Source organism: Fistularia commersonii, chromosome 19 (assembly GCF_037954325.1).
Source record: "Fistularia commersonii isolate RoL2024-O1a breed Wild chromosome 19, RoL_Fcom_v1.0, whole genome shotgun sequence".
Lineage (NCBI taxonomy): Eukaryota > Metazoa > Chordata > Actinopteri > Syngnathiformes > Fistulariidae > Fistularia > Fistularia commersonii.
Genome location: NC_141302.1, coordinates 8886926 through 8905925, shown reverse-complemented (window position 1 = coordinate 8905925; position 19000 = coordinate 8886926). Strand labels below are relative to the sequence as shown.

The following is a 19000-nucleotide window of genomic DNA, read 5'->3' as shown; positions in this document are numbered from 1 at the left end:
GCTTGATGGTTTGTACCCTTTGTTATTGTAATTAGGCCAAGCAAACGTTAAGATGTTTAAAAGATGTGTATAGCTCGATACCACACAAAGTGCGGTCTTCTGCCTTTCCCTGTCTAAAATGTCATTTTCACAATCATTTTCCGCCCATTTTTTGTCAACCCTCTTTTTACCTTAAATTCATTGAGGATGCTCCATCTTCTCTCTCAGTCCTACTTTCTCCCGATTCAACAGCTTCCCTTTTGCCCCTGATTGTCCACAAAGAAATCCTCATTCAGAATGTTTATATCCAACCATGGCCATTGGAACAGCAGCTGGCAGTGAGTGCCCCAGAGCATTAGAGAATCAGTTATGCCTATTGGGCACTGCGTGAAATTGCAAAGTAACTGTGTAGACCACTGTGTTTTGTTGGGGCCAAAGGTGCCCCTGCTTGGAAATAAGCCATGCAGAATCCCCATTATCAGTGAGCTCGAGAAACAGGAGCTAAGAAACAGTCACATGCTAATTCTTTCCTAAATCTGCTCCTTTAGAGGAATGCATATTGCTGAAAACAGATAGATAGAATAACAGCTCCAGTGTTTACTAAACAACTCATGGCTGTTAGGTCATGAATTGCTTGATTCAAATGGAAGCACTGCACATGTAATTTTCAAGTTCTAAAATTGAAAATGTAAGCTACTTTTTCTTACTGCAGTAGTACTTTAGGATTTATATGATTAAATTTGTTAGTTGAGACACTTTTATATTACAGACTGGGCCATCTTGTGTGAGGGCCAACCTCACACAATTTAGTGATTGTCACTGAGGCATAATCAACAGAATGGCAGCTAAAATTGGCCCAATAATCCCGTATTGTGCAGAGAGACTGATAGGAAGCTTGTTTAACACTGTTTTAGCATAGGTTTTATATCTATAGTAAAGTCAGGCATTAATACAGCACACATTACCAGGAAAACTATTTGTATTTCCATTTAAGTACAAATCTTCTGTCAAGTTGAAAAATGATTTATATGTTTAAAATGATAAAGTTGTGTTTGTTTTCCTCGAGAAGTCTTTTAAATTCAAGGGTTCTATCTTAAACTTCCCACTTACAGTTATACTTGCTGCTGTTCAAATAACTGTACAAAATCACATGTGAATAGAGTCAAAATGATGGAGATTGACTTACATTTTTTTGGGTCCTTTTGTCCTTTTAACACTAAATTTAATGTCAGATTTTAAATAGATCTGGCATTTCTACATTTCTCTTTCAGAGCCCCCATTGAACGAACATTACTATTGGAAGTCCTCCATCAGGGACCCTTAAAATTATGACACCTGCAAAGCAACCTTTCAGTTGGAAACTAAATTAAGACATGTTCTGGCAAACTTGTATAAATATTCATCCAACCATTTCACAATTTAAAATAGATTCAGACGATTAAATGCTTATATTTAAACTCAGCAGCCAGAAACGGGTTCAAGTGGGCTGGAACAGGTGGAGAAAAGGGTCAGGGGTACTATGCGATTGGAGAATATCATCCAGAATGAAAGGAAAGGTGTATAAGACAGTGGTGAGACCAGCAACACTGCATGGTTTGGAGATCGTGGTATTGAAGAAAAGACAGGAAGCAGAGCTTGAGGTAGCAGAGATGAAGATGATGAGTTATTTGGGAGGATTGACGAGGATGGATAGGATCGGGAATGAATCTATCTGAGAGACAGCAAATGTTAGATGTTTTAGAGAGGTCAGAGAAGCCAGACTGAGATGGTTTGGTCATGTACAGAGGAAGTAAAGTGAATATTTCGGTAAAAGGACGCTGGGCTTTGAGCTGCCCGATAGGAGGTCTATAGGAAGACCAAAGAGAAGATTTACGAAGATAGTAAAAGAGGACATGAAGTTAGTTAGCGTGAGAGAAGAGGATACAGAGAATAGGGTTAGATGGGGGTTTATCCACTGTCGCGACCCATGAAGGGAAAAGCCGAAAGGAAAAGAAGAATCCAGATACAAATACCCCCATTTTGTGCTACTTCAGAAGCGTTGCTGCTCCCCCAAAGTCAGTCGACAGAAATTCTTACAACTGAGCTCTCTGACTCATTATTACTACTAATTTATTCTCTACCACTGATACCCTGGGGAAGTTTGGTTAAAGTGATTCTAAAGGGCCAATGATGGCTGTAGAAGGAACATTTTATTTTTGATTCCACAGAAATCCGCTTTAAGATTGAATAAACATCCGACTTATTTATTTAACATAGTAGACATACGAGACAATTATAGGAACCTAACCAAGAAATGCCAAATAAATCTGTGGAATGCAGAACAGTGGAAAAACAAAACTATGCAACCCACATTTTTATGGTAGGCAAAATAACACTTTTGCTCTTCTGAACAAGCACTGTACTTACTTAGGAAAGACTAGCCATTGTGTGTTCAGAAAACCGGTGTTTACTGTTGTTTTTTTCTTTTTTTTTTATTTTTATCTTTTTAGAAAAGATGATGAAAACAGAAGCACTCCAATACTTATTGGTTTCTGCTGGACCTAAAATGCACCACACTGTGACCTCAAAGTTGAACCCTTGATTGAGTTTTTTTCCTTACCATTACTTCACGATAATATATATTGTGTCTTAAACTATTCAGCCATTTTGCTGTACTGTGGGTGAATTTTATAATCCCAGATTAGGTGAACAAATTCTATCCACAGCTTTTCGAGGTTTGTCCTCTATTCTTTTAGCCTTGTCCTGTGCAAAGATTGGCTGGAATTTGAATCTTGCAGTTTTGTGTGTGTTCACATGTTTTAAAGAAGAATAGTCAGGAGCTTGGGGTTTGCAGCTGGCTGATGTCATTGTCTATTGCCATAGCTGACATACATTACATTGTCTACATGGTGACATCACCTTGCCAGACAGCCCATAATTCCTGTCTGCTGTAATGAATGTTCACTTTTTCAAAGGGATTTCCACTGAGAGCATTCTCTGATGAATGAATGTTCTCAAAAAGCACTACTTTATAGCTACCCCGTATATTGCAATTTTCATATTCATATCTATAATCATATCTTTAATTATATTTATAATGTTAACACTCTTTCCATCAGAACATATCCAAATGCACTGTGGATTGCAAAGTAGGAATCTCACTGTACAGGGAAACACATTTCTACACTGTACATGTGGCAATAAATGCTTTGAAACTTCAATCTCTTTTTTAAAAAGAAAGGTCTCTCGCTCTCTCCATATGCTTGGTAAACATGAAGATTTTTTTAATATTACAGTTGCAATCTCAAAAACATTTTGATTCAGGTGTATTTACTTGAGTGGGAACCAGTAATTGGGTGTTTTAGTAATACTTTTATATTTTTCCGAACTCCTCATTTGTCTATCAGCATGCCGGCAATTTGAAGCCAGGTCTCGTAGCTAACATCAAAAGCTCTAATGAGCAATGGAGTTTTTTGTCTACAATATATCTGTGACCACCTACTCATCCTGAGATGACAGCTCCTTCACATCAAACAAGCACGGTCACCCAGAGGCCTTTTGTGTGGGTTCACGTGCGGCCTAGACAGACTGCTAAGCCTTGACTGTAATGAATGACTAGACCTTGCCAGCACAGGTGAGCGCCACAGGAATTCTGTGATCACAAACCTATGAACTTCAAGGGATGTGTATGTGTGTGCTTCTATGACTGTTTTGGTTGTGTTTATGAGTGAGAGAAATTGATTCAAGTCAGTTGAATTTTAAGCTACCCATGTCATTAAATATTTCGGTGATGGTGTTTCATTTATTCTTTTGGGGGAATTCTACTAAAATATGTTTTAAAGCAACAATGTTTTAACAATTGCAATATTCAAGCAACTGTGAAAACAGACCTACTGATTTTGAATCCTGGGACTTTTTCAATTGTTTGAAACCACAAACAGTCATGTTTGTGAAATCGATGATGCTATTACATGTGAATCATAAAAAAAAAAAAAGAGGGAACACCGTCCTATAACATGTAGTTTTTACTGTATCACATTAACCCAAAATTCTTTATCTCTTTCCCTTCTATTGTAGAGATCTGCGGAGTAACTTGATCAGTCGGATTGAACCAGGAGCTTTCCTTGGCTTACCAGCACTCAAAAGACTGTGAGTATTAGTTAATTGTGTCATGTGGTTGATGCAAGTTTGCTTAAATATATTTGCATTCTTTTATCATATATACATTATTTTTTTGTTTGCAACAAGCCAGTCAAGAATTCCAGCCCAGCTAGAAGTTAGAATAGATGTTGTGTACAGTTTTCTGGAGAGAAACCCAGCATGCTTAAGGCTTCTTGTATTTGACTGTCAAATCCCTTGGATTGCAAGGTGTTTTTTTTTTTTTTAGTTTGAGTGTCTGTACAGTGTCCAAGCTGTGTAGAACATACATGTACATTCTAGTTCTAATTGGATTTTGTTACAAACTATTTGACAGGATTCAGCAATGACTCTGACGCCAGGGATGTTGTTGAAAGCAGCTGTTGTATCTATATTTGAAATGTGTGTCCTGCAGGCCTACTATGTATCCAGTGTCCATAAGGGAATTTGGTCAAGCAGTGCTCTTTTTCTAGTGCCTCGTTTTGTCTGGCCTCCTGCCAGAGACTGCTGCAGTCTGCATGAGGGCCTGTACACTTTCACATGCTCACAAATTTCAGAGTGAGGGGAGGAATTTATAAATGTCTGTTTAACTTTAAATCATTGCAAAGACACATCCAACAGGATAGTTTCACATTGAAAGTGTGCTTGCTGTATCTCCTATTTTGAAAATATTTGTAAATTCACCATTAATTGCACCGATCACTCAATTTGCACTAAAGAGTTCTCTGTGTTTTATCAATATCTGCTAAAGGTATACTTTAGACTCAGATAGGATCCATGGTTTTGTTAAATAACATGGAAAATGGGTAGTACTGTAGAGTTGTAAGCTGGTTCACAAGGAAAGGTGGGGGAGGGAGCAGGGGGGGAGGGGGGAGAGAGAGAATTGGGATCATCAGACAGTGCCCAGACGCTGCCAACACAAACTTGAGCTTGGCTACAGCAGCAGAGCAATACGAGCACGACAGGAAGGTAGTCAGCTTCTTGGCTCACACTCTTCCTCATTTCAACCTCCTACATGTTGCATATTCATTGCATGCTGAGATGGAGTGATGCCTATCTTTTATGTCTCCTGCATATTCAAGTGTTAGCCTCCAGCACGCCACTTGTCAGAAAAGCTCATGTTCTCACAAAGTGGTCTGCAGCCTTACATGGAAATGCTTGCGCTACAGCATAGTGTGGTCCTTCTGCGTAACAAAAGAATCTGGCCCCATTACTCATCTCAGTTAATATCAAAGGGTACATGTCACTCGACTATGAAAGGGAATGAGCACAAAAAAAGAAACGGAGAGTAACAGATTCTTTGAGGTATTGTTGAACCCTGGGAATGTAAACACAGGAGCCCTATATCTAGGTTTGGCTTCCACAGTTTCTCATCCTTCTCACTATTTCTTTCAAGCTACAGGAAAAATGGGAAGGAGTTCATTGGAGTACCATTAATCAAATACTTTTGTTTTTAGAATCAGCATTTATTCATTTTTTCAATGAATTCCTGTGCTCCTGTCCTCAAAAAGGACTACTGATGACTTGATCATTCATGATCCTTAATTCAGCGTCTATAGATATTTGATTGTTAATTGGACCTCAGATTATATGAAAAGAGGCAACCACTTGTCTGGCATCAAATCTTACTCTGGCAACTGGATTTAGTTTCACCTCTTATCCTACAGGCTTCTTGTGTTGAATAAGCCTCTCAGTTTTCTTTTTTTTTAAAGTCTTTAAAAGTTTAAAAGTCTTTCAAATAGGGATTGTCTTTTAGATAATGACATTACACATCACTTCATCATCATCCAAATGACTTCCTGTCAGAGTTCAGTGAACATCGTTGCATCTTATTTATAATGATGCTGACAGTACAATAGTAACTTACAGACAAAAGTTACATCTGTACCGCTGTGAATTTAAATCCATGCTGACAAAAATTGTTTCCCCACATCAAGCTCCACATGAGATTCTCCATGTCCTGCCAGCAGCAGGAAAACTTGATCTCTGAGCAGTGCAGTTTTTCAAGGTTTTATAATTTATGCCTGGAAGACAGGGTGTTGGATAGTCTGTTGTTGGTTACACCCTTAGGAAAAAGATAATTGTATCCTTTAACACACTTAACGTGGACCAAAACATGGACACACTATTTCCACACAGCATCAGGCACACTAAAACAATCAAACACCCGGTCTCTTTCAGACACCCTATAGATTCTTCTGAGCTCATCCCCTATACTCCGCATTCCACCAGCAGCTGAACTGCTGCTCCTCCGGCCTAATCGCATCAGACTATTTTTGCTGTCAATTTTAGCTTTTTCTTGTACCTTTTACAACAGCTGACGCATTGCACCGAAAGAGTCCTTCATGCTGATAAATTGCTCCATGCCTGTGGTGAAATCCCTTATTTGAGACCTCTCTGGTAGGGCAACAAGGAACAAGTACACAGCTGCACAAAAACAGTGATTGTTTAATTTTCTTGCCCCCAGATAATTTGTGTTCCATGTTAACTAATAATTTAACTCCTCTGCCCATAATGTTCAGTGTATATTTGCCAATTTAAGTCAGGCAGTTAAGTGAGATAAAAGTACAGTATATATGCTACTAGGACAGCCCCGCCTTCCTCTCACTTCCACTGTGTTATCCCTCCCCTGACACTCTATGCTTGCACAGTTTGGCACGCCTGTAAAAAAGCAGCATTTTCATGCTGCCAAGTGGAACTAATAACCTCACAAGGAAAATTCCCCAGCTGATACCTTGAAGACCAACACCAATAATTACATAAATGCTTGGATGTTAGCCTCTGGTATCACTGGGTCTATCACTTTCCTTGATCACCGTGGGATTCTAGGTGGAAGTTGTGCTCTGCCCTATTCTTTTCTGGAAAGAGGTTTCTTGACTAGCTGTCACCGTGCTTCGCCTTTGAACGCGAGTGTTCATTCCTTGATTCGGATGTTTATCAATTATTCGTTTCATTTGTCCAGTTGTAATGCTATTTTGAGCAGAGTTTCTGACTGCTCGGCAACCTCTCTGTTAAGGAGTCAAATAACTTCAAGAAAAAAATCAACAAAAACTTAAAATGTTCACTCAATGATGTGGGACTCTATTCAGTGGTGATTGAGGTTTGAGAATAAGTCTTGAAGATGTAATTGAGTTAACTATAAATCTCAGTAGGCTTTTTTGACAATATTGTCTGACACTAAAACACCATGATTGCATATTCAAGGCTTGTGAAATGTTCCCATTCATCATGTAGTATTTTGCATTGTGACTTTCCTACATCCCTTTTATTCTTAACTCCAGTTTTCTTAATTTCAGTCTCTTAGTTATTTTCAACATTGCTTGGCTTGCACTAACTGACTCAATTGAATTGTTTCAAACTACCCACAGGAATGAGTATATTTTGTACACATACACTTGAGTCTTGAGTAGAGACCACAAGAAAAGCACCATATTGCGTGTTGTACTGAGAAGGTAATGTGATGAACTTCACAAATAAAGCTCAAACTTTTCTTTCTGATAAATATCAACCAGTCATTGTGACTCATTAATTGTTCATCACTTCTAATAGTGAAACGATAACCACCATCAAGGGAGTCAGGTTGTGTTTTAGTATTATTGGTAAACCTTTCAACACACCTAAAAAAGCACTTTTTTGAAACTGATGAGTTTCAAAGAAAGATGTGAATTTAATGGGGACTACTGGATGGTCAACTTCACAGATGTTTCTAAATATGTGCCAATCAGTGTCATTTCAAGGCAGTGCCAGGCCATTCCAAAAACCGAAAAATGTTCAGATTCTCCCTGAAAGCCATTGAAGTCTCAGCTGCATCCACCTGATGTTTATCACAGACATCATGCTGGGTCACATCCAGAGGAGAAGAACAAACTTTTGACATCAATCTTAGGTGATAAATCACCTCCCAGAGTGTTTCTCTGCCTTTGATGCACTGGCTTCCCCGAAGGCCCACACAAACAGGATCTAAAATCATCTTTAAAACTATCAACCTGTCAGTTGAGTTTTTGGGCTCTTTGCCCTGACATGCCTTTTCCTAAACTTGGCTTAAAAACCGCTGTTTTTTTAGCACAATATTGTTAAAGATCCATTCTTTGTAATCAGTTTTCCTCTGAACTGGACCTTATTTGTCCCAAATTATAGTTACAATGCAGGATGAGAATGTAAAATTCTCTTGTCACATCTCATTGTTCTGTTTTTTCAATAATAGTCTTTCTGCAAAAATGAATCAGCTACTATTTTTTCTGTGTTGTACAGGGACTTGTCCAACAATAGCATTGGCTGTCTGAATGTTGATATCTTCAAGGGTCTCACAAGTTTAATCAAACTGTAAGTCATGGGTGTTTTATATGTTTTATGGAATTAAGTTTTCATATAATGATGTGTTTGAAACATGCAGGGAAAATCCCCACAACATTGCATAATATATCTGTTGTTTTTGCAGAAACATTTCAGGAAACATGTTTTCTTCTTTGGCTCAAGGGACCTTTGACAGCCTAGTTTCTCTTAAGTCATTGTAAGTATAACAAGTCACTCAATGTGGATAATTTCATATGGTATTTGTTTAGGTCTGCATCAATGAATGATTACGATGAAAGTTAATAAAGTCAATGATCTTGAATAAGATATGTTCCTGTTTTTTGTTATCATTACAAAGACTGATACATCATTGACATTTAAAACATAACTGTAATGCATTTAGTTTATTATTCTCTGAATTGTTTTCTAATTCAACTGTAGATGGTCAATTTTTCTAAAATAATAGAAAAAAAAGTCTTTCTTAAAAAATTCTGATATTTTCAGTGTTTTTGGTGGAGGGGTTATAAAATTGTCTAAAATGTTCTACAAATTAATAAAAAAGCAAGGGTTTTACCGGATAGATTTCTTATAAATCCATTTGAGTAGCCATTCATTACTTGAGAAGATTCACCGTTCCAGTAGAAAAACTGTGAAGCAAAGATTGCCTTCTCCATCAAATAGCTTATTCTTACATATCGCACTCAACATATTTAGTTGTGCCCCACCCTTTGACCAGTCTCCTCCTCTATAACTCTTCATTTGTAGGGAGTTTCAGAGTCCCTACCTGCTGTGTGACTGCAACCTCCTTTGGCTACTGCATTGGATCAAAGACAGGAACATAGCTGTTAAGAACACCAAGTGTTCATATCCCCAGTCGCTCCAGGGCCAGCTCATTCCATCCATCAGGCCTGAGCTTCTAACCTGCGGTAGGGACACCTATATATTTAATAACTGAATTAATTACACTGAAATTTCGAATGCTGCATTTTCTCAGTTACTTTTGTGCAACAGTGGTTCGATTAAAAAAAAGGACGATTCTTCAATTCAAGGACAGTTTTGCACCATTTGTCCAGTCTCGGACATTTTGAAAGGTTGATACAATTCATACTGAGTAATTGATACGGATTGCTGACAAAATGGTGTGCTGCTGCTTTAATTTGTCTGTTTTGGTATCAGTCAGGCTGGTGCTTGGGGAAAAGGGGCTTGTGTAATGACATACAAGATAAGAGGAGGGCCGCCGAGGCCAATGCTGCCTTTGTTTGTACTTGCTCATGTCTTATCAGTTTGGCACTCATCACAGTGAGGGATTATGAAATACATGGCACAGATCTCGCTGCAACCAGTGACCTGACATGAATAGTAAAGTAGCACAAGGCCGTTTAAGTTTCCCTATGTGTCCAAAAAGTGTTGAGAGGGAGGCAAGACGTTGTACATTATTCTGACAAATAAGATCTTGGTAACAATTCTTTCACTGTCACTGTTGGACTCTCTCCCTGTAGATGCACCGCTTGAGCTGCCATCTTTTCAACTGACTCCATCCCAACGTCAGGTCGTCTTTCAAGGGGATAGTCTACCTTTCCAGTGTCAGGCGTCTTTCGTGGCTGAGGACATGCAGGTGTTATGGTACCAAAATGGCCGCATAGTAAAACCTGATGCTGCCCAAGGTATCTTCATTGAAAAACGCATGGTGCAGAACTGCTCCATGATTGCAAGGTATTAAAATGTATGATGAATTCCTAATGTAAACACAAGCATTTGCTCTGTTAGTCACACACACACACACACACACACACACACACACACACACACACACACACACACACACAAACAAACTCATGCCTGCAAAGCCATGTTAATTTTCAGTGTTGCTTTATTGTTTAAGCTCAATTCCATATCAAAACGAATTAACTACGTAGCTGTGATCTTGGACTCAGGTCAGCCACAATATCAGTTTCTCTCTGAATTCCTCTCCATTCTTTCAGTGCGTTGACCATCTCAAACATCCAGCCGGGTTTTAATGGGAACTGGGAGTGTCGGATCTGGACAAGTAGGGGCAACACCACCAGGACTGTCCATATAATTGTGTTGGAGAGCTCTGCCAAGTATTGTGTCCCTGAACGGGTCTCCAACAACAAGGGGGAGTTCAGGTTAGTAACCAGATACAATTACAAACAACTAATTCTTCTAGTCAGATGGGATAGTGGAATTAAAAAATATCATAAAACTCTTCAGTCCTTCATTGCCATAATGTCACATCTCAACTTAAAATTAGCAGACAAATCAAGATGCTGAAACTTTTACATTCTTGTGATCAATTTATTATAATATGTTAGAACTCTCACTGTTCACAAGATTTAAAAATCGATTTTAGTTTCACAATTGCATCAAACTCGATGCAAATCAATGTATTTCCCAGTCCTTAAAGCTAGTAATTGTTTGCCATTTCGAAAATATGATTTGGATGTCAGATTTAATTATGGTTATATTGTAAACATTCTAATGTTTTGTTGTAATCAGGCAAGGCCCCTTTGCTCGAGGTTTGATGTGGCAAATCCTAGAGAGAATCTGAAAGAAAAAAAAAATGTCACATAGATAATTCCCATGTACAATATACCATGACAGTGAACCAGTTTTTTGCAGATTATTATTAAATGTTAAGACATATCGTGATGGTATAGTTTACTTTTAAAGCACATTTCCACAATATGATATTGTTTTCTTTTTGTACCAGCATCGCTGTTGGTTTGCAAGTACCTCCCCCTTGTGGTTAAATATAGAAATCACCACTACCTACTTCTTAAACGTTATTGCTCAGTTGAAAAAAACTAAAACGTCAATTGAGGCAACTTTACTTGTTGTCTGAGGGAGGGATGGAAACAGGACTAATAACTGATTGGTCTCCCTCCAGGTGGCCTCGCACCCTGGCTGGGATCAGAGCACACATCCCCTGTAACAGACTACCATTAAGTGCAGGCACCAACTCTGACAGCTCGAGCGAGGAGCAGCGTGCATGGCGCTTTTGCAACCGCGATGGGATATGGGCTGAGGGGGATTACTCCCACTGCCAGTTTCAGAAAGATGTTACTCGATTTCTCCATGTCATCAACCAGGTGTGTGCCTCTTTTTATCTGCTCGTGTGCTGATGGTGTCTGACATGAAACTCTATTGAATCTACCTGTGCTGCAAAATTATTAGCATTTTTCATTCCAACTTTACCAAAAAATTCCTAATTCTCTATGTCTGACATCTGCCAGATGCCTTTGAATGAAAGCAACGTTGTCAACAGGGCCAGTCGCTTGCAGTTTTACACAGAGGATGCTGCCAACTTCTCAGACAAGATGGATATCATCTTTGTGGCAGAGATGATTGAAAAGATTGGAAAGTTTGTCGAGAAGTTCAAGGATGTAAGTAGAGTGGTAGCAAGATTTGTTTTTTCCCCCAGTTGCCAACTCCACTATTCAAAACATTAGAAGGGGTTAAACTTTCTCTCTTTTTTTTTTTTTTTAAGAAAATCAGTATCAGTAGAGTAGAAGTTGGCAGCAGAAAAAAACAAACAATGACCTTCTTTTTTATAAGCTATATTTAGAGCAGAGTGTGCTCAAATTTGGCTCATTTTCACACTGAAGGACAAATAGATTAATGCTGCACAGCTGTTTGTTGTCATTGTGTTGTATGAGACAGGATGCCTGTCATGACTTTCAGCACAGCTGCAGACTTATAAAAAGTAGTTGTAAAAGTAATGGAGAGATTAAGAAGTTCCAAATGCATTAAGGAAGCAGCTTTTGTGGTTGAAAGCATATCCAAGTTTAATATGGTGTCAACATGCTTGAAATGTGCTTCCAATATTCATGAAGTTGTAACCAAGGCTGTGTTAAACATGTGTTTTGTGTTGTTTAACATTAAAAAGAAGTTGTGTTTGATATTTCTTTATAGTTTTACTCAATGCATTTGTAAATACGACTATTTTCTGACTCTGGGGTGTAAATGTTTATGGCAAAATTGTGTTGCACTGTGTCCTTTTATCAGAGCAATAGTAATGACTAAGTCATGCCAATTGTGTATGTTTCTATCCCTGTTTACTCTTGTGTCTACTCGTGTCTCATCCTTTAGCTGTTTGAGGTGATGATAAGCATGGCCAGTAATATGATGCTGGCAGATGAGCGGGTGTTGTGGATTGCACAGCGGGAGGCCATGGCCTGTTCCCGCATCATCGCCTGCATCCAAAAGATAGCGAGCCAACGTCTTGCTTCCACACATGCCTTCACCCTGGTTAGTCCTGTTATCAACAGTGCTGCATAGTTTGGTAATATCTGAGAAGCAATGTCAGATATTACTGTTCTTTTTGTCTTCCCAGACATCCCCCAATATAGCCCTGGAGGCCCACGCTGTCAGGGCCAACGAGTGGAATGGCATGACCTGCATGTTGTTTCAGAGGCCCATCCCTGAGCGCCCGCCCGGTCAGGATCGTCAGTTGACCTTCAAATGCAACACCACCAATGCCTTTTCTAGCATTCTTCACAAGGTCAGCTCCTAGCACAGATGTTTCCTTTCTGTACACCCGCTCCAGTGTTTATAGAAGAGGTTATTTTAATTGCACGGAACATGAATGCAATGTTCTATTGGCTGTCAAAACTCATCCACAAATTTAAAGACAAATAATCATCATAATAAATTAGAAGTTGGAAAAAAAACAACAACATTAGACTGATTTATCCACTCAATTGATTTTTATCTGTGCAGAGCACCATAGTTGAGGCGTCCCTGCAGCTTCCTCAGGGTCTCTTTACTCAGGCACCACTCACTGGCGCGGTGGAGGACACCGTGTACAAGCTGCATCTACTGGGCTTCCTCAATGGAAAGTTTTTTCCATCCACGGGAGACTCTTCCCAGCTGGCTGATGGAGGAAAGAGGAGTGTGGCCACCCCTGTCATCATGGCAAAGATAGGTGTGTTGAAATGTTCCAGTTCAGTCATTAATTTTCTTTTGATATTAATTTGATATACCTGCATGTATTTAAATGTGAAAAAACAATGAGAATTCAACAAGCACTCAGGGCACACAATGGCATTTTACATCCTGGTGTTTCCATTCAGATGGTATTGCACTACATGCCCTACGGACCCCTGTGAACGTCACCCTGCGACGATTTGCACATGGCTCAGATGCCATGTCCGCCTGCTGGAACTTTAGCCTGGTGGGAGGCCAGGGAGGATGGCAAAGTGATGGCTGCCGCATCCTGGGCCACCATGACAACTTTACGACCATATCTTGTAACTCCCTTGGCAATTACGGACTGCTAATGGTAGGAATTCTGATCATTATATCCTTTCACTTCTTTACAAATAGCATAAGGCATGATTTAATGAGTTAAGTAGGTTTTTTTCAGTCATCAAAAGCTGATTCCTGCAATAGCTGTGAGTTAGACCTGAAATTCTTATCATGTTTGCAGGACCTCAGCAGTGTAGATTATTTCTCCCCCAGCATCCAGCCACTCCATCCTGTCATCTATGCCACCATCATTATTCTTCTTCTCTGCCTGCTCACTATTATTGTCAGTTACATCTACCATCACAGGTAAGACAGTCTGTGTTTTATTAAAAAAATCACGTATGTAAATCATTTTTGTCACTGACACCACTGTCCACCAGAGTGTCTAGGGACAAAGAATGTAATCAAAACTGAGGGAAAAGGTTAGGGTTGGGCATTATTGTGTGTTCAACCAGTTTGTGTTCTTAAATTTGTGATGAGGAATTACTGTGGCCCGGCTCAATCACTTTGTTCCACAGACCTAGTTGTTAAATCCATACTGAGATGGTAATAGCAATCTCTGCTTTGCATAGTGTACATAATCGGTGAAATCATAATTTGCCCTCAGTGTCTTTTGGGTGAAATGACCCCCATACTTTGAAATGGGCCAGGTAAAGCGCTGTCTTTATTCAATGCTAAGCCAACACAACAGAAATTCGAATAAACAGACCCTACCCTACATTTATCCCTTAACCTGGAGGAAATTATCAAATTCCCCATTAGTTTGTTTTGTGAACCTTGATGAATAAAAATGATCTTTTTCATTATAGAATTTCAGTTAGTTCTGCATTGTTTATTGAAATCATGACATTTTTTTGTTTGCTTACGATGTGCTTAAAAATGTGCCACAGAATGAGCATGATAGAAATGGAAAATCGGCTTAACATTCACTGCGTGAAATGTGGGGCAATATCTTCCAGACATTCATATTAGTTATTCTTTGTTCATGACTTCAGGTCTGTCCATGTCAGTCGCAAGTGCTGGCACATGTTGATCAACCTGTGCTTCCACATCACTCTCACCTGTGGCGTTTTCATTGGTGGCATCAATCAGACACACTATGCAAGTGTCTGCCAAGCAGTGAGTATTCACTAACAGTATATGCAATATCTCTATCCATGTTCTCCATAAAAAAACATAATAGTCTGCATTCTTGCATTTTTGGGGCATTCTTAAAAAGAGATAAGTTGCCTTTGCAGAGTTTGCTTCCTCATAAAATGTAAGGACGCACACCAGAAGATGCATTGAAAGATACAATGGATGCCTTAAGGCATGCACGGTGTGCTGAACATTTCATTTTTCATTAAATCAGGTCCTGTTTATTTGATTCTCTTGCATGAGTTTGTATTATGGATAGTGTGGTGGAGGATGACAAATTCTCAACACAATTGCTCGAACAATATCTTATTCAAGTTTGGGAGTCCCGCGTTCTATTATTTTGATTGTGTGAAACCTAATTTAACATAAGAAATGCATTCTGACAAAGGAATTCAGTGGTGGTTATTGATTTGGTTTGATATTTAGCTGACAGATAATCTTCCATTCTTGTCTAGGTTGGCATTTTGCTACATTATTCCACTTTGGCAACAGCTCTGTGGGCAGGTGTTACTGCACGCAACATCTATAAGCAGGTAACACGCAAAGCCAAGCGTTACGAGGAGTTGGATGAACCCCCACCACCACCTCGACCTATGTTGAGGTATGACGTTGCAGCTTTCAGTTTGCAACAGAGAAGACAGTTTGGAAAAGCAATTCACCGAAAAAGTGTGGATTCTTGAATTTTTGCTGCTTCAAATGTTTGAAATTGGTCACGACTAATAAGATAAGATAAAATTGATTCCTTTCCCTGGAGAGAGTTATTAAAACTGTTATGTCCTTATGTTGAAAGGAAAAACAATAATAGCAGCAGCTGCTTCATCTTGCTCCGTAATTAGATGCAGGTTTTTTTTCACATGGATATCTGATTTTCATCTCAGTGGAAAATTTTCATTTACACAGTCTAATAATGATCAGGGTTTCTACATATCCTGAGAGATTTAAGCAGTTTTTGCCATCTCATTTTTAAATGCCTTTTCTTATGTTCACATTTATGCGTTTTCTCTTTGATAAAGCAATCAGGTCACTCGGTTGTTTTGCGACGTGATCACTAGAATAGAACATTTTAAAAAATACTTCTACACCTAGATTGTGGCTGTGGTCTCTCTGTCTTACTCACTAGATTGTCACTAAAATAACTTTAAGAAATTAAGGAAAATGATCTCCATGAAGAGGGTTAACACTTCAAAATGTAAAGGCAGACAGAGTGACCAATTTCACACATCACTTTTGACATACGAAATTCATTTACTTTTGTAGAAACCAATGTGATTGTCTTTTTCAAGTGGTTGTGAAACCAATGTGATTGTCATTTTCAAGTGGTTGTGTTTGTTGGGGAGATTACCACAGGGTGTCAGTATGGAGGTCTGATGAATCTCTGCATGTTGTTCACTCATCCCTGTCCCCCTCCAACAGATTCTACTTGATCGGTGGAGGGATACCCACCATTGTCTGTGGTATCACTGCAGCAGCAAACATCAAAAACTATGGCAGCCGGACCTCTGCGCCTTAGTAAGTAGGCCCTGTATAGAAAGCAGTCATAGATCCTGTGCCTCAGTTTATGTGCTTGGGAAAATGGTTTCACATGTAGTCTAGACATTCGTGTTTAATGTGCATAAACAGTCAGGAACTTCCATAACCTTGTTCACTGCCTCTACTGCATAGGTAGAGCAAGAATGCATAAATTTATGAGAATAGTAATCATTTATCCCCTGAGGCTCTGATAATGGCAATACATTTATGGTATGTGCATTCAAGCAACAGGCAAATACTGGCCATTCACAGATGGTTACATCCATGGTGCTCTCTCAAAGGGCAGTTGTGGAGTCTGTGCGATGTGGCTGAATATTTGGGTAATATGCACTTATATCTGCTTTCAAGTCACTTGAACTAAATTTCTTATAAACAGAACAGGTGATGTGTAGTTAGATAGAAATGTAGGAAGGTAAATTTAAGAGAAACACTGTTATAGAACATGAAAAGCTAATGTTAAACATTTTTGTGTCTGTGTTCTTTCCAGTTGCTGGATGGCCTGGGAGCCCAGCATTGGTGCTTTTTATGGGCCCGTGGGATTCATCATCTTTGTTGACTGCATGTATTTCCTCAGCATCCTGCTTCAGTTGCGCAGGCACCCTGAACGCCGGTATGAGCTGAAGGAGCCAGCAGAGGAGCAGCAGCATCTGGCTTTAACTAACAGTGATTCAGGGGTTGATGGTCCCAGCAGCCACTCCCATCCCCTCACACTCCAGCTTCAGCCTCATGAGGCAGCATCCTCCACAATGTCCGCCTCACGGACCATTCCCCTCTCAGCCTTGGAGAATGAACACACATTCGCTGCTCAGCTGATGGGTGTAGCTGTGGCACTGGGCTTATATACAGCCCTGTGGGTGTTTGGAGCCATGGCGGTATCACAGGACCACCCCTTGGACCTGGCTTTCACTTGCTTGTTTGGTGTGGCTGCACTGGCACTCGGGGCATTCATGGTGGCCCATCATTGTGTCAACCGCCAGGATATGAGGCGCTATTGGTCACAGGCTTGCTGCTCTGGCAGACGTGCCTACTTTGCTCAGGAGGAAGCTCTTCTGCCTCAGCCAGGTGTGGCAATGACTTCTGCCATAGGATCTGTTAACAAGGCAGATGGGGAGTCAACAAAGTGTGGCCACAGCAGTGCAGACTCTTCCCACACAAACAAAAGTGCTCCGAGCATGCGCAACTCCGCCCAGGGTAGCAAGTTGACCAACCTGCATGCAGAGGCAGCTCAGTGCAAGTCTCACTCTGCACCAGTCGCAGCCAGTGGAGCAGCCATTTTGGACAACAGCCTTACTGAGCATTCAGTCGACAATGAAATTAAAATGCACATCGCACCAGTGGAGTTACAGTTTCGACCGATGAGCCACATGAATAACCCAATACCTGTCACTAATGGACACAGTGGCAGGCATCACAAAAATAGAGCACGGGCGCACCGGGCAAGTCGACTAACAGTGCTACGAGAATATGCTTTTGATGTGCCCACCAGTGTGGAGGGCAGTGTTCAGAGTGCCCCCCATAGGCGGCACCACCATTATGACTTGGCAGCACGCAACAGCCGGCGAGCTGCCTATATGGCCTACAGAGAACGACATCAGAGTCAGTTACAGCAAGACAGCAGTGACAGTGCAAGTCTGCCGCGCCGCTCTCGCCATACTGATAAGGGAGGCGGCAGACTGGGGAACGGGACTGTGGTGACTGTAGAGGCTGATCAGGAGGCGACCGCTGCCATGTCCTGCTCGAGTAAAGACTCTGGTCCTGTTAAACATCCTAGCAGCACAGAAGTAGAGACTCAGTCAAAGTCATATGGGCTCAACCTTGTCACTGAGAATGGACCCACACTGCTTGCAAATGGACAAACAGTACCTCTAATGAACTCAGAAAGCACAGCCAGTGTTAAAACAGGTTTGTGGAAACATGAAACTACTGTGTAGGAACAGTTTCCATCCCAAAGACTGCATAGGAATATGTCCTCACCCTGAAACTGTGAAATGTAATTTTTGTTAGTTTCTTTTTTCTTATACCCTTTTTCAATAGCTCTTTGGAAATTACCACCACTTCAACTTCTTTGTAGTTGTATTTTTGTAAATGATCTATTTTTGTAACGATTATTCCATCTGTATATGAAGCTGCATGTTCAGAGCTGTGGCCCAGTTCATACTGTGGGTCTTTTTTTGAGTTTTCTAGTTTGTTCAAACAATAATAAAGAAATTATTTAACTAATTGACTTTTTCCCTTTAAAATATCACGTTCTTCCTTCTATGCAGCCAGTCCAAAGGTGTTTTCGACATGTTCTTTTTCCAGCAATTACTCTGGCCGACAACACGTGACAAGCTGGTAATTGGGCTTTTCAGCGACCTTTGGCTGACCTCAGGTTCATCTTTCTGCAGCAGAGCAGTGATTTAATTGCAACTGGCTATTTCTTGGGGCTTGATAAGTGTTTCTCACTTCCTGCTGGCAGATGTGTGAACTCCTGCAGAATTGATGGCTGGGCTGCTATTGACAGCTGACTACAAGCACAGTGAATCTCCCATTAGAGAGAGGCATAATGAGAGGATAGGATCTTCTCACTTGTGCACTGCCACCAGTCTCTTTCACCTCCACAGCTGACAACTGAACTAAAGTTTAGCTTATACTGTAGCTCAATATGGGCAGGGCATTTATACATGAAGCTGACAGG

The 19000-nt window shown here is 40.2% G+C and overlaps 1 protein-coding gene across 1 annotated transcript in view; it reads left to right on the top strand.

Annotated features, from left to right (window-relative positions):
* The window catches only part of adgra3 (adhesion G protein-coupled receptor A3), a 28481-nt gene extending 9944 nt beyond the window's left edge, over positions 1 to 18537 (top strand). Inside the window, exons 3-19 of the mRNA XM_086165807.1 lie at positions 4036 to 4107; positions 8347 to 8418; positions 8534 to 8605; positions 9154 to 9314; positions 9888 to 10101; positions 10371 to 10535; positions 11297 to 11498; positions 11643 to 11792; positions 12499 to 12657; positions 12743 to 12910; positions 13129 to 13333; positions 13482 to 13690; positions 13838 to 13962; positions 14652 to 14775; positions 15249 to 15394; positions 16207 to 16302; positions 16811 to 18537. Coding sequence (XP_086021933.1) covers positions 4036 to 4107; positions 8347 to 8418; positions 8534 to 8605; positions 9154 to 9314; positions 9888 to 10101; positions 10371 to 10535; positions 11297 to 11498; positions 11643 to 11792; positions 12499 to 12657; positions 12743 to 12910; positions 13129 to 13333; positions 13482 to 13690; positions 13838 to 13962; positions 14652 to 14775; positions 15249 to 15394; positions 16207 to 16302; positions 16811 to 18254 — 3784 coding nt within the window. The 3' untranslated portion in view covers positions 18255 to 18537. The remainder of the gene's footprint in view (positions 1 to 4035; positions 4108 to 8346; positions 8419 to 8533; positions 8606 to 9153; positions 9315 to 9887; positions 10102 to 10370; positions 10536 to 11296; positions 11499 to 11642; positions 11793 to 12498; positions 12658 to 12742; positions 12911 to 13128; positions 13334 to 13481; positions 13691 to 13837; positions 13963 to 14651; positions 14776 to 15248; positions 15395 to 16206; positions 16303 to 16810) is intronic.
* Positions 18538 to 19000: the final 463 nt, after the last annotated feature.